Source organism: Trachemys scripta, chromosome 3, assembly GCF_013100865.1.
Source record: "Trachemys scripta elegans isolate TJP31775 chromosome 3, CAS_Tse_1.0, whole genome shotgun sequence".
NCBI classification, from domain to species: Eukaryota; Metazoa; Chordata; order Testudines; family Emydidae; genus Trachemys; species Trachemys scripta.
This window is the reverse complement of record NC_048300.1, coordinates 5,875,183-5,900,117: the sequence shown is the minus strand read 5'-3', so window position 1 is coordinate 5,900,117 and position 24,935 is coordinate 5,875,183. Positions and strand designations below refer to the sequence as shown.

Genomic DNA, 24,935 nt, shown 5'->3' with positions numbered 1-24,935 from the left:
GCAAGGTGGTGGAGATTCAAGCCCTTGGTGTCTAAGACAGTGAGCTCATTGGAGGATGGACTGTCTTCTGTATTATGTACAGATCTGAGCATGTTGTGATTACTCAACACTTAAATAATTTTGCATGACAGTTGGTGAGAAGTGGAATCTTCTTATATGAGAGGTGTGAAAAATCAAGTAAATAACTTCTATAGCTAAGTGCTGTACTTAGCATATGGGAAAATATTTAATTGTCCTCTACAACAGGATTTCAAAACTATAGACCTAATAATTATCTTTCCATTTTAACAGATCTTTGCATGCACCGCACCTACGCAGGTTTGTAGCACAGGCTTTGATATAGCTGTCCCAGTTCACACATGCAGGCAGAAGAACAGTTTGCTAAAGGAGATTTTGACAATAACAACTTTCCTGGAATTGAGAAGTAGAACAGTCATACAGTCTCAGCAAATCATTGTCTCTCTCAAGTCTCAACTGCTCTCTCTGAGAGTGTTAACTTTCATACTTCTGGAGAAATCATACTTTTCATCTTGAAATTTAATCAATTTCTTGCCTAATATAAGGTTCTTTGCCTTATTTTAGAGCAGTATGAGGAGATTGCAACTTTGAGGCGTCAGGAAATTTTAGTTTTTCAGCTGGAGCTCAGTGCAGCCTTGTGTCCTCCACTTTAATGCTCCCTGAACTGGCTCCCCCAAGCAGCCCTACACTAGTAAGTTTGGATGCTACTTTGGTTGTGAAACACTGATTAGTCAATATCAGGATGGCAGAATAGGCAACTGTAAAACAAATCGATCTATCCTATTTCTATGGCACTCGTTACTGTTGTATGCGAGAACCTCACAATCTTCTAGGTGCCTGTTCTTACAACACTGCATGAGATAGGGGAAGTACTATTATCCCTGTTCTATGGATGGGGACTTGAGGCAGAGAGTTTAAGGGCCTGTCTATTCGCAAACTTAGTTTGCAGCACGTGGGGGTGTAAATCTACCCTGTACTAGCCTGCCACACACTGTGTCTATGTGGACCCTGTTGCTGCACACTAAAAGCTCCCTAGTGTTCTTTGATTTACTCCCGTTTCAAAATGGGGTAGGTCAAAGTGCATCTGGGAACTTTTTAGTGTGCGACAGCAGCATCCACATGGACACTTACTATGTGGCAGGCTAGAGTGGGGTAGATTTACACCCCAGCTTGCCGTGCACTAAGTGTTTGTCTAGACAAGCCTTAAGTGATTTGCCCAAGGTCGCACAGGAAGTTTGTGTCAGAACAGGGAGTTGAATCTGGGTCTCCTAAGTCTCAGATTTGCACCCTAACCACTTGATCATCCTTCCTCTCTAAACCTGAAGATTCTGTGTGGCTTGAAAATGATTCCCCTGGACTCACTGGTAGAATGCTCAGGAGTGCTAGTCTTGCCTATTAAACAAACTGTTTTACATTATTGTGAAGAGCCAGTGCTGCATACTGCAAACCGTCTGAGCCAAAGGGAAGCCTCAAGCTGACTGACTTGGTCTTTTACGTGAAAATAAAGGTGTCCTCAGTGTGGCGTGGCTTAGAAAAAGACACAGTAAGTGGTTTGTTTGATGCCACCTGCATTTAAAAAAACTAGGTATGGGCTAAAGCGACTATCTCCAACTGATATATAGGGAATCAGGTTTGCACCTAGTTTATTAGGCAAAGTTACATTTCAGGCCACTCTAGGTTTTTACACTAACCATTTAGAATTTCCCAGATGATGATACTCCAGACATTGACTATCTGATCCCCAAAAAGCATTTTTGTTTGATGGAACTCCATGAAATGTTGCTATTCACCAAGCTTCTACAGCAAACAAGGCTGAACTTGTCAATCTTGAACATGACAGCAGAAATCTGGAGTGTAATTATTTGCAACAATTTGTAGACTTGATATTTAAAGCCAGAAAAGATTTTGAGGTTGCATAAGATAATTTGGAGTTCTTTCTTTGCTAGATGCAGGGTTAGTAATATAAATCCACTGCAGACCTCTACATCCACTATATTAGACTTTTTACTCATGCAGTATAGTTGTAGCCGAGTTGGTCCCAGGATATTAGAGAGACCAGGTGGGTGAGGTAATATGTTTTGTTGGCCCAACTTGTGTTGGTGAAAGAGACAAGCTTTTGAGATTACACAGAGCTCTTTTTTCAGGTCTGGGAAAGGTACTCAGAGTGTTACAGCTAAATACAAGGTGGAACAAATTGTTAAGCATAAGGAGTTAATTCATGTCACAAGAGACCTTTCCAGGTGAAGTGGGCAGCTAACATCACTGCAGTTCTATGGCAAAGGAGGGTTAGTGGGTTACAGATTGTTATAATGAGTGATAAATCCAGTGTCTTTGACACCATGATTTTTAGGGCAGGCCTACACTTGAACTACTGAATCGGTGCAGCCGTAGTGCTTTAATGAAGATGCTCTAAGTCAGTGGGAGGGAGCTTCTCCCACCGGCTTAGTTAATCCACCTCTGTCAGAAGTTAATCCACCTCTTCCGTCAACATAACTCTGTCTATACCAGTGCTTAAATTGGTATAACTACATTGCTTAGGAGTGTGGATTATTCACACCCCTGAGCGACGTAGTTATACCGAAGTAATTCTGTAGTGTAGACCGGAGCTAAGTATCTAGCAAAATTTTGAATTTAAGCTTCCAGGCTTGTCTTTTGTAGGGGTTGGGCAGATTTCCTTTGAGGATGGTGGCCAGATCAGATATGGAGTGATTGCTTTCTGAACAGTGTTCACCCATGGGTGACATGGCATTTTTGTCTTTTATCATTTTTCTGAGAGAGTTCATTCAGAAGCATAGTGATTGTCTACTTTCACCCACATAGTTGTTACTGAAGCATTTGCACTAGATGATGTACACCACAGGTTATGATAGGCATGTGTTGAAACCATGGATTTTGAAAGGTGTGTTGTGGGGGATATTGATCATTGTAGCAGTGGAGAGAGATTTGCAAGTTTTGCATCTATTATGGCAGGGTAAGGAACTGCTTTGAGTTGGTGTATCCTGGTCTGGGGGGGAATCTTGTTTCTGATGGCAAGGTTGCTCCTGGAATGAACCCAGTCCCTCCATGCACAAGTCTTAGCTGTGTGATCAGCTCATCATCTTTACCCTTTGGCCTCTTTTTCTGTTATGCTATTTTTTCTTGATTAAGGTTGTCCATAAACCAGCTACAGAGTTTCTTTCATATCATTTGAAGTATTTGTTTATTTTCCTCGAAGCCCAGTTGTTGCACAGAGGTATTGCTGTGTTCTGTATTTGAATCACACTTATTTTGGTACATTAGTTGTTGGTGGTGTTTGTTGGATTCTCCTGTCACTTTGATGGATGAGTGTTTAGGTCGTGTTGACTTGAGTTCTGGGTTTATTTGTTTTTATGGCTTCTCACCTGGAAAGCAAGTCCAATCCTGGATTTGCAAATGTGGTTGCATGTCTTGCAAGTGTACTCGTTGTTGGGGGAGGGTTTGAGGCGATGTCCTTACAATGAGCTCTCTTCTCCTTCAGAGACCTCTCATGCCGCTCCTCAAACGTGGACATGCCCTCATGGCACAAATCTCTCTATCTGGGTCTGTCCAGTGCAACAAGCTTTCAGGCTCTAATGTCTATCTTGCATGCTTTCAGGATGGCCGTCAAGGTGTCTTTATACCGAAGGCTAGGTCGACACGTAGAGTAGGTTCCCATGCTCAGTTGACTTTAGAGCACCACTTTCAGTGTACGGGAAACCTCCATGTGGACCGTGTATACAAAGTTGAGTCCTGATGACCAGGCTTTTAGTGCAATGGATTTGGCATCTCTCAAGGACTTCAGTATTGTTTGTCCAGTCACCAGTTTTGGAAGCCCTCCTGTGGGGCTCTGACTTCAGGAGGGTAATGTAGCTGGTAGACCCAACAGTGTCCTATGATTGGTTGATTTGTTTCTTATGAAGAAATAAAACGTGAGTAAATTTTCCACTGCTATGAGCTAGAAACAAAGAAGCGTACCTATTTAACTGTTAATGTGCCTGGAGAGCATTGCCCAGGATTCACTCTTTATTCTCAAGGGAAAGCTGTTTTGCGGACAGTTTAAGGTCCAGCTGCATCATGGGCCTCTGTTCTTAGCACTGTATAAACACGTAATAAAAAGGCTGGTCTCTGCCCCAAAGAATTTATACTGTGTTTTCGTTACTCTTTGGCAGCTTAAGTTGTACATTTTGATCATTCTGTATTTCCCTTTTTTTCTTTAGTGAAACAAAGAGGCTGGAATTGGAAAGAAAACTGTTTGAGTACAGCAAATCTGATACATACATGTAAGCCTATTAAAATTCTACTTAGGCATTATTTTATTTTCATTAGGACAATGTAGAGATCACTAAATGCTTTTGAAATATCATTGTAAAGTTTGTCAGTTTTTAAAAGAATTTAATAGTCACATGTTCAATATAATATAAGAGCTTATTAAATGTCTGTTTGTTACAGTAGTAGAAACAGTTGATGAAAAATGCCTTGAGTGTCTAATGAAATGTAACCATATTCTCCTTACTCTGTATTATTACTGAAACTTTGTGTATGACTTCGTTAGACTGACTTTCTGCAAAACCTTGGTGATCTAATTCATATGAGGAAGCTTCAGACAATTGTCATGGAAGTTTACCACCCTGGGCATAAAGTGTAGCCTTTTATGATAACTTAAAAAAAGGATGATATTTTACATGTCCCATAAAAACAAACAGAAACTGTCCCTGAGCAAATAGACACGTTCAGCTTTTCAGAATTCAACTTCTTTCCATGATGCATGTGAATGAATCCCATTAAAGTAAATATAATTAACCCATGGACATCAACAAGAGAATATTCTTTCTCCAGTAGATACTGCCAGGACTAGAAACTAAAAAGTGTGTGCTGGTATGATGGGGTCTATAAATCCCCCACAAAACACAGACTGCAAGACCAGCCCTGCCCTGGCTCAGTTGTGAGAAATGTTAGTTATGGAGAGATACACCCTCAGCTGCTTTAGCTAATGAGGGCAAGCCCAAGTATTAAGAGGGAGGAAGAGGAAAGGAAAGAGTAGAATAGCTTGAGACTTCAAGGGAGTAGCAACTCTATCAGACTGAGAGATTTATAACCTCCTGAAGTACAAGGGATGGAAGCGCTGAGGGCCAAAGGCCTTTTGACTCAGTTCTATTACGTTTGTTGACTCTGCCTTTTTTTTCTTGTTGATGGGATTTAAGCCATTGTTGCCCAGGCCCTGGACTGAGCCATGATGTTCTAACTGAGGCTTTGCACAAGGCGGTGCCAGTCCCTGCTGATATCTTCTTGTACTTGACTTTTAAATAACCGAAATTAAAAAACCCCCAAAACCACAGCCACCCAGGAAATATATTAATGGTGAGGATAAAATTTTATTTCGATGAAACACCTCTTCTACAGCTTGCATAGTCACAAGTGGGAATGAGCATGCTGTGATAAGAGAAGCACAGAGCTGGGAGCGGAGGAGTCAAAGCATCAGTGACAACTACAGGAAAAACTACCCTGTAGTATTCACAAAACTTTTCTTTTTCCTACTTCCAGCAGTCGTAGGCAGTAAAGGGGAGCCTGGACAGGAGGCAAAAACCGGCCTCTCTTTTAGCCAAATTGAGACTGCTGGCAAGTGTTATTTATGATTTGTATTCTGGTATCACCAAGAAGCTCTGGTCAGACTTAGGATTCCACAGTGCTAGGTAGGCTCTGTACAAACATATAGAAAGACAGTCCTTGCTGTGATGCCTCATATAATACAAATGAAGAATCTTTCTTCTTCAGTCTCTTCTGAAAACACATGTATGTAGAACTGTATTTTTGGAAAACGTCATGAGAGATCTAATAACTTATATACTCCTCTGATCCAGAATATACATCCTCGAAGACTAACTTTACAAATTACAACCCGAAAAATGGTCTAATATGTGGCAACTGAAAAATATAGAAAATATCGTCCAGTTTTCATGTAACTTTTTCTAGTAGTAAAATAATTAAAGTAGAGAAAAAAACATGTGTAAGTAAAATAGTTTTTAATGGTGAAATGTATCAAATCAGTTCTGAAAGATAACATATAAGGGATTGAAATGCTGTTGAAATGCTCTGTATATACAAAGTGAAATTGAATCACCAAGAAGGAAGAATTAAACCATCACTGTGCATTCTGAAATAAATGATATTACATATAGACAGTTTTGAGCTCTAAGAAACAGTGTTCTACTCGGCTAAAATTGCCTTCTGCAGTTGCTCCACAAGCATCCCTGGTGGTTCTGTTCCAATGGGGCACTTCCTTGTCGGACAAACATGTAATGCTAATTTGACCCTCTCTTTGCCTTCCCAAAGTTGAAGCCATAAGAGTCTACCCAGCATGACTGTCCTTTTAAAAATATATATAATTTTAATTAGTTTTTCCAAATACAACACATATACCAAAATATCAGACTCATCAGAATACACAAAGTAAATAAACAGGGTTTGGATAAAGGGAAGGGAAGCGGCATATCTATCTTCAGGGTCTACTTTAATCATAGACTTATAAAAAAAACAGCTCAAATTGCTTTGAATTTTTTGGGCTTTCCCTTGCTGCAGAATGCTAGTCATTTGTTAGCTGCAAGGTCAGTGATTTCACTAAGCCTGGCATTAATATTTGTGGGGATTGACATTTCCATTTTTCCAGGAATAATTTTTTAGAAACTAAAGTTGCACGTTGGAACCAGGCTGCCTTGTTACCAGGTAAACTTCAGGTATCAGGAATATTTCCAAGAATGAAACTTAAGGGGGAGAACTCCAACTTAGCATCAAATATGAAATTGCTCCTTTGCCTGACCTCAGACCAGAAATTCTTGATAGAGGGCACTCCCAAAATATATGCGCTAATGTAGAACCAAGGGAGTTACATTTCCAACAGTGGTCAACATTTTGAGGCCCATTACCATTAGCCTATGTGGGGACCAGTATATTCAAGAAAGTGTCTTTTGGTGAATAAGCTGTAAACTCAGGTCTATACTGTAGGTGCTTTTTTAACATTAGATGCAGTTGTATTCCAATGGACAGAGATAGTTGTGTATCCAAATCTCTGTTCCAAGCAACTTAAATGATCAATCTTTGGCAGAGATTTTTGGGCCAAAAATAGTAAAAGGTTACCGTGGCTGAATAAATCTAGGAAGTTTCCTCCAAAATAATAAAAATTCCGGGTTCTGTCCATCCAGATGAAGGTTTTGCCACTGATTTTAAAGCTAGGATTGCTCCGCCTCTGTAGGAATAGAAGCAGAATTTTCTAGTCAGGTTTGACCAAGCTTGCCTCACAGCTGTGATTGTGGGAGCTCTGGAGCCATCAAATCTATAATAATTTGATCCCACAATGATGTTAATTGGGAGAGTGTATATTAATTCTCATTCAATCTGAACCCAAGGTGGGGTCTGTGGGGTCAAATCTAACAGCCACAAAGATGTCTGGCTTAACAAAAAGGAGATATAGTTTTCCAAGTTGGGAAAACAAAATTCTCTCAGAGATAGGGGGGAGCTGTAATTTGTTCAGAGTCAGTCTAGGTTTATTACCTAGGAATGTTCTGAAAATATTGAATTTCTTAAAATAAGTTTGAGGAATAGAAATAGGAGACACCCCTCAGGACATAGAAAATTCTGGGAAAGAAACCGAGCATGACTATCCTTTATGTCACCAAGCTCATGAGAATGATGATGGATGAGTAGAGAATATGTTCAATATGTACCCTGATGCTCCAATACAGGGATGGGATCTCCCATGGCTTATGGACAGTCAGTCTAGGACTTCTTGTTTTTAAAAAGTCTGTCTGGCCCTAAGAAACCCATCCTTCTCTCCAGGAGAGAGCAGATAGCTTTCCCATGATGCTGTATGTATTTTGTCTGAATAGGGCTCATATCCTGGAAAATAAATGTTTGAAAAGGTGGGGGAAATCAATATACTGAGTTATTCACTCCCACTGACTGTCTGTTTCTCTTTTTTTATCTGATATGAATTTAGATGAGTTGGAATTTCTCTGAGAATGCTGGCAGTTTGGAAGACTTTTCACGTTTCTGTCTGTATGACAATCATTCAACAAAACAAACACGCTCATTTTTAATATGAACTAATATAAGATGGCTGGAATTAGAAATTTAGTGTATGAAGTCTGAAAAGATAGTGGATTTTTTTGGAAAATTTGTTAATCCACTAATTTTTGTGTCCTTTTTGAATGCTATTTTAAAATCAAATTTAAATCTAAGTTATTTAGGTGTAGCATCTTATTATTGACAATGTAGCCTTGAATAAATTGCTCAGATCTATACTTAGTCTTTTAGGAGAAAAAGAGTAATACTGAATACTGTACTAGCATTTTTTAAAAATCTGTCTCCCATAAATAAACTGATTCAAATTGTTATGTCTGATTTCATTTTACATCATAAAAAGTGTTATTTTCCCCCCTTAGAGCGAAAATAAACTTCATAAAACTCAAAAAATACTTGAAAGAAATATGTGAACGACAAAAAAATGCTGTGTTGCGAAACCAAGACTTTTTAAAGGAGTTTGATCGTGTCGAAGCTCATATTAGGACTTTTACAAGTTCAGAGGCACTTCAGAAATTGAAGGTAATACTTGTTTAAATACCATAACAACAGTTGTAATAATATAGGGGAAACTAGATTGACTTTGTTATGCAACTCAAGATTTCAGATGTCAGTGAATCCTAGTAACATATTTTTGCAATGCTTAATATTGGTCTCTTTGGGAGTAGGGAAAACTGAAATGAGCTGATGTGACCTTCTAGACAAATGAGTAGTTAGTAATGCTTCATTATAGATTGTGGGTTTAGTTCTGTGAAGTGCTGAGTTTCTCTGGTGAGGTGCCAAGTGCTCTCAAATCCCTTGGAAGCAAGGAGGAATTGAGGATGCGCTGCACCTTGCAGGATTGCCCCATGTGTTTGCAATAATACTGTAGTTCAATGTTATCAGGCCAACTATTAGCCAAGTAGATGCTGCTGTTCTATGATCAGTTAAATCGGAACATTGGGAAGGTTATGCAAAATTTTCCTAATGATTTCTTTATCAGATTTTTAATTTTTCACTAGATGTTTTTCCACTTTTGTAACAAAACATCATTACATTTGACATCGCAAAATTAAAAACGTCATGAAACCAGCTGGAAGACCATCCTAGGCTGGCCATAATTGGTGTTGTCCTGCTTTGCTCATCACTTTTCCTCTGACTTTTCTCTATTGCCTCTGCTGATGCCATCTGAAGAGTTTTAAGGGCTTGTCTTCACGTACAGCTCTACGTCGGTGCAGCTGCGCTGCTTTAGTGAAGATGCTACTACGCTGACAGAAAAGCTTCTCCCACCGGTGTAGTTAATTCACCTCCCTGAGAGGCAGTAGCTATGTTGATGGGAGACGCTCCCATTGACATAGTTCTGTCTACACAGGGGATTAGCTTGATATAACTACATTGCTCAGGAATGTGGATTTTTCATGCCCCTGAGCGATGTAGTTATACCAGTACAGGTCTGTAGTGTGGACCCAGCCTTAATTGACTGATGAGGCTGTTATGTTAGACATGGTTCAGCCTTCTCCTGCCTTTCTTTACTGCTGCTGATTTATCACCAGTTAATTGTTTAGTGACAAGATTAATTGTGACCTCAGATTAGCTCTGCAATTTATTTGCATGCTTCATTCTTGTTGGTTATAATGCCATAATTTTTTCATTAAAAGACAGTTCTGTGCTAACATTTTGATGGCAGGCACTGCAACAGAGAAATGTGATTCAGAAGAAACCACACTTTTCCAAAGTTGATGAGAACTATAAACTTTGCTATTGGGGTGATAAATGTAGGGAAATAGCCCCGTGGGATGCTTTACCTCATGTACTTTGAGTATAGATGGAAAGTGAACTAATAAGAACATTTTAGCATCAAATGTCCAGATTAAGTGGAACCAGAAAATTGTAGAATTTATACTTTTTAATCTCATCTGTGGTGGCTGTTTCATGTAGAATCAAAAAGAAATATGATATCTCCCAGCCTCTCTCCCCAGTCAGACCCCTTACCAGCTATGTTTGCAGCCCTGATTACGCAAAAGAACTCATTGGTGATCTCACTGAATGTAATGTAACCAAATTATGCCAGTTTTATAAAGAGACATTTTCTTAGTATGAAGGAGATTATGAAACTAGCGCTTAAACCTGTTCTGCTTTTGATTTCATTACTATCTGCATTATTGGTTGCTGGCTTACATGATGCCCCAAAGCTGTGTCATTTTGGTCATCAGTAACTTATTATGGAAGGTAATGGACATACAACTCCTCTGACCCTAAAGTTTTTATGGTAATGAAAAAACTTTATGCTTGTAGGAATAAAAATAATGTGTAATACTCACTTCATGAGAACTCTGAGAAAGAAAGATCAGTTGTACGTAAGCCCCAGAATCTCCATAATTTTTTTTCACATTTAAATAAAAATTTGATGAATCCACTTGGCTGCCAATCTCCTCCATTCACAAACTCAAGTAGATTTTTACTTTTTCCTATGTAGTCCAATTGGTTTGGGTGTATGTAGTTGTGGTGGGGTTCCTTTTTTTCCTCTCCCTAATTTTTTATTGTAATTGTTTATTTTTAATATTTGCTCTTTGTATAGGTTGAATGATTATTAAGATTGCATTGCTCTTAGTAAAATAGCAATGATCCATCTTATGCCTTACAGTAAAGTAAATGAATGAATATTTCTGTTTTTATCTTAACGAAATGTTTGTAATGAAATGGATCAGAACTGTAAATAACATACCGCACATGCAGACAGAAAGAAGTTTTTAACTGTGTATATATAATGGAGGGTATTTAGTTTTTAAAAATGGTAACTTTGCAACTGAAATACTTCCAGATCTACACTAAATGAGCCAATGGAAGTAAAAATCCTTGCTCTTTAGGTATATTGATCGGTGCTGTTTCTAACATATTGTCTTAATACCCACTCCTGAGCAATTTGGAAAAGCTGAAATCTAATAACTATCTTTGATAAGAAATAGTACTACTTTAATTTTAGTTGATTTATTAAGCAATACTTATGTGACATCTGAGGAGATATCTGAGCCATTAGCGATTATCTTTGAAAAGTCATGGAAGATGGGAGAGATTCCAGAAGACTGGAAAAGGGCGAATAGAGTGCCAATCTATAAAAAAGGAAATAAGGACAACCCAGGGAATTACAGACCAGTCATCTTAAATTTTAAACCCGGAAAGATAATGGAGCAAATTATTAAGCAATCAATTTGCGAACATCTAGAAGATAATAAGGTGACAAGTAACAGTCAGCATGAATTTGTCAAGAACAAATCTTGTCAAACCAACCTGATAGCTTTCTTTGACAGGGTAACAAGCCTTGTGGAGTGGGGGGGGGGAAAGAGCAGTAGACGTGCTATATCTTGACTTTACTAAAGCTTTTGATACTGTCTTGCATGACCTTCTTATAAAAAAACTAGGGAAATGCAACCTAGATGGAACTACTATAAGGTGGGTGCATAACTGGTTGGAAAACTGTTCCCAGAGGGTAGTTATCAGTGGTTCACAGTCACGCTGGAAGGGTATTACAGGTGGGGTCCTGCAGGGATCCGTTCTGTTCAGTATCTTCATCAGTGATTTAGATGATGGCATAGAGAGTACACTTATAAAGTTTACGGATGATACCAAGATGGGAGGGGTTGGAAGTGCTTTGGAGGATAGGGTTATAATTCAAAATGATCTGGACAAACTGGAGAAATGGTCTGAAGTAAATAGGATAAAATTCAATAAGGATAAACACAACGTACTCAACTTAGGAAGGAATAATCAGTTGCACACATACAGAATGGGAAATGACTGCCTAGGAAGGAGTACTGTGGAAAGGGATCTGGGGGTCATAGTGGACCACAAGGTAAATATGAGTCAAGAGTGTAACACTGTTGCAAAATAAGTGAACACCATTTTGAGATGTATTAGCAGGAGTGTTGTAAGTAAGACACGAGAAGTAATTCTTCCGCTCTAATTAAGTCTCAACTGGAGCATTGTCCAGTTCTGGGTGCCACATTTCAGGAAGGATGTGGACAAATTGGAGAGAGTCCAGAGAAGAGCAACAAAAATGATTAAAGGCCTAAAAAACATGACTTTTGAGGGAAGATTGAAAAAACTGTGTGTGTTTAGTCTGGAAAAGAGAAGACTGAGAGGGGACATAACAGTTTTAAAGTACATAAAAGGTTGTTACAGGGAGGAGGTAGAAAAATTGTTCTTCTTAACCTCTTAGGATAGGACAAGAAGCAATGGGCTTAAATTGCAGCAAGGGAGGTTTAGGTTCGCCATTAGGAAAACTTCCTAACTATCAGAGTGGTTAAGCACTGGAATAAATTGCCTAGGGAGGTTGTGGAATCTCTATCATTGGTGATTTTTAAGAGCAGGTTAGACAAATACCAGTCAGGGATGGTCTAGAAGATAATACTTAGTCCTGCCATGAGTCCAGGGGAGTGGACTAGATGACTTGAAGGGGCTTTGAAAGGTCCTATGATTCTATAATCTACTGAGGCTGTAATAATGCATCATCATCATAATTACCAGTCTGGTCAATATTTTATGAAATTTTTTGACTTTTTGTCAAAAAAAAAAAAAAAAACCTGAAAAGTTTTTGTTTTTTGTTTATCAAAGAAAAGCTTTTTGTGGCAAAAAGTCCCACTCGGTAATTTTACACTGTGTAAAAATGTGTTTCTTTGTAATCACTTTTAAAAATTTGCTGCCTTTCATTTCATTTGATGCCCCCTTGTTTTTACATTATAAAAAGGGTGACTAGCAATGCCTGATCTGCCTTCTCTATACTATTCCTTACTTTTTATACATTTGTCACACTTTGGCCTATTCATCTTAAGGTAAAGCTTTGTATTCTCTTTTCATACGGAAGTTTTCCATCCCTCTAATCATTCTTGTTGCCTCTTTTGGAACACCCTCTATTTTGGCTATATCATTTTTGAAATGGTTTGATTAGAATTTTTCATGCTGATGAAAATTCCTTTTCAACTCCAATACCTTTGCACTTAAATTTCTGATTCGGAAGGTCATTTTCCTGGTGGCAGTGACTTCAGTTTATAGAAAGAATAATTTTCAGGTTCTAGTGGCTGACCCACCTATATAAAATTCTTCAGAGGCAGAGAGGGTCTTTGGAGGAAATTTAGGATGTGTTCATAGGTGGCAATTGACTTCCACTTTAATAAGTCAGGGCATGCTGCTAACATCCTATGCCTGTATCCCCATCCTAATAACGTTTTTTCATAGCTACCTCTGGCTTATATCTGTTAACTTTTTTTTAAGTCTGTGAGCTGCAGTTGCAGAACATTCTTTCCCCACATAGCTGGAGATCTGTTAGCTATGCCCCAAATCCCACCTATGCTTTGCTGTAGGTGGTGTCTTGTGGAGCATGCTTGGTTTCTAACTCCTTGCATGGGCTGACTTGCACCATACCTCTTCTGCAGAGTAGAACTGTTAACAGCTACAGACTGTATGCACCTGTCGTTGGGACAGGCAAGATTGGCACCTAAGGATATAGATATCCTTCAGACTGGTGCATTATTCAGTGTGTCCTTATAAACAAAATGTGATACACATTATGATATTGGGTTGTTTATTTTATTTTTTAAAGTGGGTCCAGTATAAGTAGAGAAATGTTGTAAATGAACTGATGTGGGCCCCAATTACTCTATATACTGTTCTGTACGTGATGTCTTCAGTACTCCTATTTAGAAGTTCTTATACCATCATTTCATTTTTTTACTGGGTTGGTGCCATTTTTACTCAGCTCCTTGGACAAAGCACAGCTCATAGAGCCCTTGTGCAATACTGTTGGAATGATTCCACTGTCTGATTTCCTATTTGTGGCAATTTTCAGGATTAAATGGATTAATAGAGAATTAAATAGTAATCATTCAAATAGTATTGAAATAGAAAATAGTAATCATTCAAACTGGTAATGACGTGCAGGCACAAATTAAGTTATTAATTTTTAACACTTTTTTTGGTGGCGAGAGAATGCCCTTAGGAGTGAATTAGCTTAACTCCACGTACAGCGTATTAAATGGCTATTGTTACCAACTACTTTTCTTTACCAAAAAAGCTTAACTTGTTTCCATGTACTCCTGCAGTTTGTTCAATAACTCTTGGAAGCTTAACTGAAATAATTTATTTAAGCTTTTGGGAAAACTGAGTAGTTAAACATTTCATCCGTTTTGAGCACCAGGTGTAAAATGCTTGGTTGAATATAGACTTTTTTTCCTTGTGTTATTTCAAATTTTATGAACAAATGAATCTGGAAAATAACACTTTATATATGCAGATTGAGAATTAAAGTACAGAGCTGTCCACGTTGATTAGTTATCAGATGTATTTCTCCCTGTATACTACCCGATTCCAAATACATAGTGAAGTGCACCCACTCAGGACCAGTGTAATCTGTTCTTAAGGTTTACAATTACTATCATACAGTACTAATTATAGGTGCTGTATATGCTTAGCTTTTAAGCAGTAGTCCTTCTATGACTGCATTACTTTTGGTCAATTAAACAATGTAGTGGAGGAGAAGACATTTTTATGTAGTTCTTTGTTAGTAACACTAGGGCAAGTTGTTTTTTTCATGCTGTGTTGCTCTTTGTAACATCTGCAGTATATTTTCTCGTTCGAATAGCTCAGCGGATTGTAAACTGATTTACAGAAACCAATACAAAATTTAAAGCTCAGCATTTCACCGCAAAGCAGCTAAGTCATTATGTAGATATAGCCAAAATAATCTGGAATTATAAAAAAAATGATGAATAAATGTCTGAGTCCACAAGTTGTTCTTACTCTTTAGAATCACGAAACGAGTGAAAACATGAAAACCCACAGGAGGATGCACAAGCCACATACAACATGTTTTTCCTGGAAACTAAAACATATTTCGAAAGGAAGGGTGTCTTTGGATGTTTTCTTATGAGCTGTTATAAACATCTTTATTTTTCTCAGATAAGATTATATCTTTGTGAATAACAAATCTTAGTAGATTCCAGTTCGTTACTTTTATGCCCTTGATTTCTTTGATTACTGTACAAATTGTGCCATATAAGTATTTGTTGATCTCTGTGTGTATGTATGACTACATTTTTATAATACATAAATCATTTATATGATGGGTCTGTTTATATGTAGGTACAATATGAAGGAGAAATTAAAAGTATGCTGTCACTTCAGAAGAATAGCATGCCAATAAAAGGTGACAAAGAAGATAACAATGAGCAGGTAATGGAAAATAAGTGGAAAACTATCTATATTTTGTCACTTGAAGAACACTTAGGGGTTTTCCTCTAAGGTGTACCATTCAGTAAATGGTGGTTGTTGCAAAATGCCTTTTTAGTGTGGAATTTTTGCCATATCATTTATATTGTGAAACAGTGCTTTAACAACAAAATCAAGTAGATTAATTGAAAAAATTGCGCTAATATTTTTATCCGGGTAAAAAGAGAACCATAATAGACTGAAGAAAAAGACGGATGTTTGTTTGTTTCTGGTCAGCTGATATTTTTATATTTTAATACCAAAGATTGTGAAAACAATGTTAACCTCTGAAAAATATTCTTAATTAAAGTACACAAAATGTAGTAATTGATTTATATGTCATATTCATAATTTTGTACATTTTGACCTTTTCTCAGAAGAAGCAAAAAAAAAGATTGCATATCTAAGCAACAGACAAAAAGACTGACAAGGAATACTTAAATATATTCTGCTCTATATCTGCAGTAATGCAGGCTTCTAATCCCTCCTCCTATCTCCGTATAAATGATACAGTTCAAGACCATAGCTGTTTTCTTCACTAAAAGCAGTAAAGCTCTTTTAGATGAAATGTCTAAAAACATCTTGTAATAACTTGGAGCATGCTGGCAAGAGTAGTCACTTGTGACTATGTGTGAAACCCCCTCAGCTAGTCGATATTGTAATAAGCAAAAATGGTAGAATCACTCCATTATTCAGAAAAGCCAACAGCATGCTTGTCCCTTAGGCTACAGCATTCATTAAGAAAAGCTTACTGGGCTGAAAGCTGGAAACAGATGATAACGGGATATGATTTTCATATTTAATGCATTCCTTGGAAGAGTATGTGTGCTGCAGATTGATAGAAGAATCAACTGCTACTTTACTAAAAGACTTTCTAGTTTGCCCTATAGCTACCGATGGAATCATTCAGCCAAGAAATTAACTTTTTCTCCTTTTACCTGCTTTATATATCTGCTAAGCAGGCTGCCTGGCTGCCAGTAAATGTTATTATGCAGTTAACTGTTTGGTATTTAAGACTCTTATCAGAAAAGAAACAGAGGCCACACTATTTTGTTTTTATAGTGGGAGGAAGGTTTTCGTTTTTCTTTCTTCAGTGCATTAGCAGGCATTAATCTGAGTTTATGGGAAGTTTTCACCCATAGATTAAAAAGTTAAAAACCTTGAATTTAGAGCATTCTTTAAACTATAATATACAAAGCAATGGATCTGGCAACCTTGACCTATATAAGCAGGCCTTTAAGAATGCATGAATTACATATATTCAGTTTAGATGTACAGGAAGTCATAGAGTTAGAGTTCTCAAATGCTGAATTTTTCTGTTTTTTAAATAACATTTGGTTTGAAAATAATTTTCATAGAAGATAGACATTTTAATCTATAGAATTTTTTTCATTTATTGTACTTGTTATATAAATACCAGAAATTAGTGTTGCTATGGTTCCAAAAAACTTTTTTCCCCATTCAAAATAGTGAAACGTTTTGGGTAATATTAGGAAGCTTAATATGAACCAAAAATTGTCAGTTTACATTGCATTACAATTATAGTTAAAATTGGGGGGGGGGGGAGAAGGTTTATTTGCTGTGAAATACAAAGATGGCTTCTTTAAATTGTTCTGTGGTTATGATGCTTAGAGAGAGGTTTTAGCTTATCCGAGAAGAGGGTCACATGAACACATAGTGCAACTTAAAACAAAATATCCTTTTGGTTGGTGGTTGTAATTCTGATTTTTTTTTTATGGATCTTTCTGCAAGAAATAACCTGAAGAATGTCCCCACTTGTTTACATCACATTGCATTTTCAAGCATGTTTTTAATTTGGCACTATTTTTGAGTGTAATCATGCCTTTTCCCTCCCCATTCTTAAGTTGACCTTAATTCTCTTTCATTCAGATAAGTAAAGATGATGAAATTCATTCTGGTGCTTGGGGCTTGTGCAGTGCCTTCAGCGTCACTCTAAAGTCCTGCAGTGAAGCTGTGACCACTAGCAGAGTGGTGGCACAGACTGTTTCCCTATGAGGCGGATGGCACCCAGGGTGGTATTGTGGATGGGAAGGGCTATGGTCTCTGCCGCTATTTGGAGCCTACGGCTCTATTGCCCACATACATTTTGGAGGCAGGCAACAGAAGCTTCTTCAACTTGTAGGCCAAAGCAATGGCTGCAGGGAGCTGCACTGCACACTGATAAATTGATAAGGACTTGGATTTCACCTCTTCCACTGCCCTGGCCTACACTTTTTTCCTGCAGAAAGTCCAGTTTCTGTTGTTTGTGGGAGGGTGACATGAATAATCCCCAAAGCAGAAACTAATACAAATCTAGGGTGCAAATTGCGTTGATTGATTAGTTGCATACTATGGCTTACCTTACAACTATTGCCTTTTGGACCAGCACTCCAACAGAGTGATGGGCCTGACCCGCATTCCTCTCTCTGACTTCAGGGAGAATTTTGCCTGGCTGAGTACTGCAGGATCATAGCCTATGTAGAATTCTAGTATTTCTATACAAAAGCCAAGGAGAAAGTGCCACATCTTTTTCAAGACCTTATTAAAATTGTACAGCAGGTTGTCGCAAGTAATGACAGTATATCCGATTTTAATTCTGTCTGCCTTTACCTAAATGATATATGTGGCTCTTACATGATTTATTTTTATCTGAATAAACTGTAGCGTTGGGGGAAAATAAGCATCATATTTTACTGTTTAGTCTGAGAAATACAGCTAGGAGAGGTCACCCAATTAACAGGATCTGAAATGCTTGGCTTGCTTAAAAGTGGTATCTGAGAATCATTAAGGATACTAATGCAAGACATGAAGGCGAAGAAGATGTATATCCTTTGTGTATGGAACTTATTGAGAGAAGACATTTGGAAGTAGAAACTTCAAGAGAATATTGTCTAATATTCATATATATTTGGGGACAGGAAGAACCATTAGTCAGAACTGGTATTTGGAAGGAATAGGTTTGGTTTTTGAATAAACTGCACTGGATGTTAATGTACTTGGACTTCAAAATGTGAATGGTGACATGCAGTACTTGGGCTTCAAAAGCCTGACAGGACTGGACTGAAGGCATCTGGGGGGCTTAACTGTAAACAGACACAGATTTGGATTTTCTAGCAGCACTTTGCCCTGAGAAGCTCTTGCATTGTTGTCTGACGAGTCAGAAGAAACAAGCTGATATAGGTTTATATTTTAGAATTTTTGTAACTAAATTGAGTGTCTGTTTAGCAATGTATTTGTATAGGTGTGTTTTATTTTCCCATTTTTTTTCTTTCTATAAAAGGTGCTTAATGTGATAGGGAGGAGGTCAAAGGCAGGTGTTTCTGTGGAGTAGAGTGGCTATGAGAAGCCTCCCATCACGGGCCTACTGTTTCTGGAAGTGGAGGAGGCATCTGGCCCTTAGCATCCGTTCTTCAAACATCCTGTAGATAGCCCATGTCACAATTTACCTATTGCATTTATCTAACTGTTCCAATCTAACATATGTCAGCTTCTCTTATCATATGCTGGGAAACATCTAATTGTTAAGGAATCCAAGAAGGGGTTTTGTTATGATTTCAGCTAATTTTTTTGTTAATAAAATAAAACTAACAGCCCACAAGCCCACAAAAACTTTTTTTTCTATCCATAAGATTAAACCCCATTTTTTTTTTTTTTTTGTATGTTCTGTGTTTTGGATTTTCTTTCTTTGGGGATGCCAGGAGAAGAGGATGCAACATAAATTAAGCGTGGTCCTTTTCAAAACATCACCTTGGTAGCCAAAGTAAGAGAGAATGAAGGATGGTGTTGGGGGAGAAATTAAATTCCTTTAAAGATATTGTTACAGGATTCTCCCTTGTGGGTTTTGTGCCTACAGTATGAATCAAATGAGAACTCCCTAAATTCTATAAGCCTTTGGTTCTCTGAGTCAACCCTTCCTCAACCCTCTCTGAAAATGCTACAGGTACTTTAGAGGTCTTGAAATACTGTAGTCTGTTCCTGTCTGACTGCAGCCAATGAAGGATCTCCCTCCTGGAGTTGTACAACAGTTTCCAACTACTGCAGCTCCGGCTTTCATTGCCCATCCAACTTGAGGTAGATGCCTGGTATCCTTTATAGGATAAGTTCCCTGGCTTCTAGTCGGACATAAAACTTTTTAGTTTGTATTTAATCTGTTTATTTCCTTTTACAAAAGCTGCATTGACTCGTTCCCCAATATATCGTGTTAATCCTATGTGTCGGATAGTTCTGTTCTTTATTATAGTTTCAACCAATTTGCCTGGTACTGAAGTTAGGCTTACTGGCCTGTAAGTGCCAGGATTGCCTCTGGAGCCTTTTTGGAAAAATTGGCATTACATTAGCTACCCTCCAGTCATCTGGTACTGAGGCTGATTTAAATGATAGGTTACCTATCACAGTTAGTAATTTTGCAAGTTTCATATTTGAATTCCTTCAGAACTCTTGAGTGAATACCATCTGGCCCTGGTGACTTATTACTGTTTAATTTTCAGTTTGTTCCAAAACCACCTCTACTGACATCTCAATCTTGGACAGTTTCTCAGAATTAGCACCTAAAAAGAATTGCTCAGGTATGGGAATACACCATTAATACACCAAATAGCCTAAATATCAACGATCACTGGCACCAAAGACTGAGATAGATGATGTGGATTGGCACCAATGTTCCAGAGATACTCATTTACATTGAAAACACCACGATGGCAGTGCCTAGCGCTTAGAAAAATGAGAATTCTGTGACTTTCTGAGCATAATTCCTCCCTCCTCTAGTGCCGTGGCAGCTATCTATTGGCAGAGTTGTGTAGCTTGGGATGGGGCGGGTGTCTTTTCCTAGAGGAAGCCCTCTCAGCTCTGGATTTCTGAGCTGTGTGCGCCATGAAGTCTGGCTTCTGCAACCTTCAGGGCATTGTGGGATTTTTTGAGTCACAAAAGCCCTGGTCTTTTGATGCTTTGGAAACTGTTTACCCCGGGAACTCCATGTCTTTCAGGACAATGGCATTGTAATAATGAAACCTTGCAAAAACCTTTCAGCAGTGAAGCATCCTAATTTGTGGAAAACAGAAGACCTCATATGACAATGCTGCCTCACATCTGTTAGCGAATTGGTTTACCAGTGCAGCCTACTGCACAGACCTACATATTGCCTATTTTTTGTTGTGGTGGTGGTGGTGGTGGTGGTGAGGAGTCAATACATAGTCATGGCAGAGCTTGTAGATGTACATAGAGTAGGAACTCAGCCTCCAGCATAGACACCTTAACAAATGGAGCACAGAATATGGAAGCTTCTAACCTTCAAAGCACAGAAACTATACTGAATAAAACTCTAGGTTCTCCAGATCCCTGATCTAGGTTGCTGTAGTGCCAAATATCAGAGGACATCAAGGAATCAAACTAGGCACAATGAGATTATGGACTGCTGGGCATTCATGCTGAATAATAGGACTTAATGTTGACCAATGAAGCTTCATGCTGCCACCTCCCCTGGAATGGCTCACTGGGAATTAACGCTGACCTGTAGTGATCTAGTGATGAGAAGTTTGGCCTGGGCTGTATCTCAGGTGTCTCATCTAGTACAATGTCAACCGAACGCTCCAGGTGAGACTGTGTCCTCATTGCAAAGTAGCTGAATTTTGATTAATTTGGAAAGTAAACATTTTTTTTCTTGTTAAAGAAAAGTGCTTTAAGAAGGGCAATATTTTGTGTGTGTGTTGTGGAGAATGAGAGGAAATACCTGGGTAAAACAAACAGAAAAGATGGCAATTGAGAGGGCATAATGGATAAATTCATTTGATGTTTCTCTGTGGAGATTTGACTTCAAATGTGTCTTAGCTGCATATGAGAGTTGTGTGAGATTCTATAACTGATTTTATAATTTTAGCTAACTCTCTTCCCACAAAATGTACCTCCTTTTCCCTTCTTTTATTTTGCTGCTTGGTGAAAAACTACACAGGGACCAATCCTTATCTTTCAAATTCTAAAATTCAAAGCAGATGAAGAGAGATTCTTACAATCAAAAAGGAGTTTGCTAGCAAGGCAACTTTTGCTATAACATGCAGAGCTGATAAATTCTGTTTTGGAACACTAAATCCAGAAGCCACTAAATCCATAAAACATTTGCTGGATAAATATGAGAGCAGAAAATCAGACCCAAAGGATAATAAAGAGGAACCCAAAGTAGTAGTGATGAAATAAATTGTAAGCTTAATCTGAGTAACATACTCTGAATCTTTCTGCCAATAACTTAGTTTATGGAGTTATTGGATTTTCTTTTGTTTGTGTAAAAAAAAAAAAAAAGAGCTGTTCTGTGAAGTTTTGTCACATTACCAGACTAGGTAAATTTAAGACCCTTCCACAGAGAGGTAGTAGTTGAACCTGTGTGACAAATAAGACCACCCAATGAAAAAGGATGGAGGATGCAACAATGGCGCAGTCTGTGGGATTCTGTTGTGTTGTCATGCTCAAAAGTGTTAAGATGTTATTAGAATCCTTCCCTTACTATTATAACATTAATCAGCTAATTTTGGTTCAAGATCTGTTTATACTGACACTGGTCTTCTACTTCTTCTAGTAACCATTCCATAGAAATCTGTTACATTTATTAAGCACACATAGAAAACCAAAACGAACTTTAAAGTACTTGAAATTTAGAAATTAAGTGGTCATTCGTTTTGGAAAATTTTTCATTTAAGTTCAGCCAAGTCCTTCAGAGGAACTGTCTCCTGCGGCTACCAGAAGACTTTCTTAGTGAGAAGAAAGAATTGATTCACTGGCGGATTTTTGGCACAACTGTTGTTGTCCCTGCTATTGAGACAGACATACAAGAGGGAGAAAAGGGCAGCAATGAAAGAAAAAAAACTTCTCTCTCCCTAATGCTTACTTTGTTGATGTGATGTAAGCAAGCTATAGCGTATAGTCAGGTCAGTCTTCAACAGGTGTGCTTTAACCATCTGTACCCACCTCAATTCCCCAGTTTGGGTTTGGTCCTTCTTCATACTGGGGTAAGGTTGCTTACACTGCTTTAGCCTGCTGTGCTGATCAGAGTGATAATATGGAGCTCGGCTAATTTAAAAGTTGATTAGAAGAAGCCCAAAGAAGGATAGGTGTGAGAGAGAATAAAATAATGTCACAGAAGGGATAGAGTATCAGGAATCTTAAAACTTACATACAAAGTGTTGTGTAGGGTTTGGCTGTAGGAGTGGCGGTGGTATCTGCATCCTTCTCATTCAGTCAGGTCAAAAGATCCTTCAGAATCAGAAAAAGGTGGCCCAATGGTGTGATGGTAAACTTCTTCTTAGCCCCAGGTAGTTAGCATTTGGCTTATGCCTTAACACATGCTGCTTTTGTGAATCACGGATACATTTCAGTGCATTTTAACTTTTGTATAAAAGCAACTGTATATAAAAAAAGTAGCCATTTCTTTGTGAAAAAAACACTTCAAAAATAGTTTGCACTCTACCTTTCATTGCTGTGATTTTGCTGTTATGAAGAGTACATGACTAACTACTCTCCTGCAACCACCAAACTGAAGGTAGATCCTCCAGACGAAGATTCAAGCGAGTTGGAAAGAGAATATGGAGAATGTTTTATCACAACTGTATATGGAGTACTTGCTTTCTGGATAGCAGACTTCAGTTTCTAGGCTATCGCTCCAGAACCTTTCATAAACTTTTACAAAAAGTGAAATTGGGCAGTTGGGCTTCCAAATCATGGGCTTTCTGTGTGTAAAACTATAGAGAATAAATGATTGCCAAGAATGTTAAATTACTATAATTGACATAAGCTTTGTTTAATATGCCATTTGACAGAATGTTCTTACCCTTCCATGCAAAATACTGAACATTAAGTGAAATGCCGTGAAGACTCTTAATAGCAGTTAAAGCTGTTTTCTTGTTCTTGTAGTTCAGCAGTTAACAAACCTAATGGCAACATTAGCATTGTCCATTTTTTCTAAATATAGGCTTCATATTTGTTTGCCAATATTTCTCTCTTGGCGTAGCTGCCTTTGGTCTGGATCCTGCAAGATGTTGTTTGCCTCCTATGAAGTCCAGACAGACTTAATCTCCTTTTGGCTTCCCTGGAAGTGGAGGGTGCTTAGTACCTGGTACAAGGCACTCAATGTCTTGCAGGAATTGGGTCATTCAATCTTATTTTAGTTTTATAAAATAAATGGACAAAGAGAATGTTTTATATGTGGACTAGCATAATACGACAGAAAAATATTTAAATTATAAAGAACATTTGCTCTTCAAAGACTGACACAGAACCTTTAAGAAACGCCATTTACTACATGAAATTCATTCTTAAGCCATCTCAACCTCTATTTTTCAGATGCTGCCGGTTGCAAGACAGGCAGGAATTAACACCACGACAGCCACGTCAAGAGGATTGTATCATCCAGCAACAATCTTTATGGGCCGCCAAATGTCAGCCATCTCAAGCATTGAAGATTTCAGTACACAGCAGAAATCTTCCCAGCCCACAAAGAGCTTTTCAGTTTCTGACCCACATTCATGCAGACAGGCAGCACAGAGCAGTAATATGACAGACAGCTATGTAGTACAAACTAATAGTGATATACGGTGCTTAAATAAGTCTGACAAAATAGATGGGAAGACATATCTCCAGATGGGTGAGAAAATGCCAGTCACATCCAGTGTATCATCTGAGAATGGAAGAACTCATTGCTTAGAGATAGAAAGCAATCCACATAACGGCAATAGTAATTTAGTAGAAAGCAAAAAATCTGCTCCGCTCAACTCCCTGTTACATGAAAGATTAAGTCCAGAGAACAGAGTCACTGATTTGAAGAGTGACTGTTGTAGCAGCTCAGTAGAAGAAATAGTGACAAAGGAGCATTTTGTAGCAAATAAAGAAAGATCTAAACAGCCGATCCCATTGGTGTCTGCTCCTGAACAACTTGTTTCTGGAAACAAACAGTCAAGAGACAATTTCCCAGGTATGATGATAGTATTTGTGTGATGGCCTTGTTGTGGGCAAAGTGCTGTCTTTCCCCCATTGAGTCAGGTTTTCAGAATACACTGATCACCACAGGGTCTGAGTGCCTCCACAAATGGGAAGGAACTGCTAAGGCTCAGTTTAACAGGCGGTGGAGGGCAGTGCAAGAGGAGTCTGCAGCTGTTGTGTGCTGTGGAGCAGGCAGCGTGGCCTAGTGGACAGGGCACTCCCCTGATTGTCAAGAGACATGGTTTCTGTTCCTGGCTCTACCACTGACTGGCTGTGTCACTTTGGCAAGACACTTCCCCTCTGTTTCCCCTTCTTCCCTTGGTGTCTTGTCTGTCTGTCTGGTGCAGGGACGGTCTCTGACTCTTTCTTACTGCTTACCACAGTGGGGCGCTGATTTTGGTTGGCACCGCTAGACGCTACTGTGGAGTCTTCGTCTGCTGTGTCTGTGGGCTGCAGTGCTGGGGAAGTGCTGAAGCTGAGCCAACGAATCTGCCACTTTGCAGCTCCAAAGGCCTAAACTTTCCACACAGGGAGCCTACAGAGGTCCCAACTGCTGCTACTGGCCCTGGCAACAGAACAGTTCTGCAGCTGTTTCACGCAAGCTGCTTAGCTGTGGAAGAGTTAAGAGGACTCCTTTTTCTAAAAAACCC

The 24,935-nt window shown here is 38.5% G+C and overlaps 1 protein-coding gene across 3 annotated transcripts in view; it reads left to right on the top strand.

The window, feature by feature from the left end:
• The window catches only part of KIZ (kizuna centrosomal protein), a 93,651-nt gene that overhangs the window by 11,517 nt on the left and 57,199 nt on the right, over window positions 1-24,935 (top strand). For 2 of the 3 annotated variants that reach the window (XM_034764031.1, XM_034764029.1), the window contains exons 2-5: window positions 4,233-4,295; window positions 8,451-8,610; window positions 15,202-15,291; window positions 23,650-24,277. In XM_034764031.1, coding sequence (XP_034619922.1) covers window positions 4,233-4,295; window positions 8,451-8,610; window positions 15,202-15,291; window positions 23,650-24,277 — 941 coding nt within the window. The remainder of the gene's footprint in view (window positions 1-4,232; window positions 4,296-8,450; window positions 8,611-15,201; window positions 15,292-23,649; window positions 24,278-24,935) is intronic. The other variant, XM_034764030.1, reaches the window with a different exon arrangement.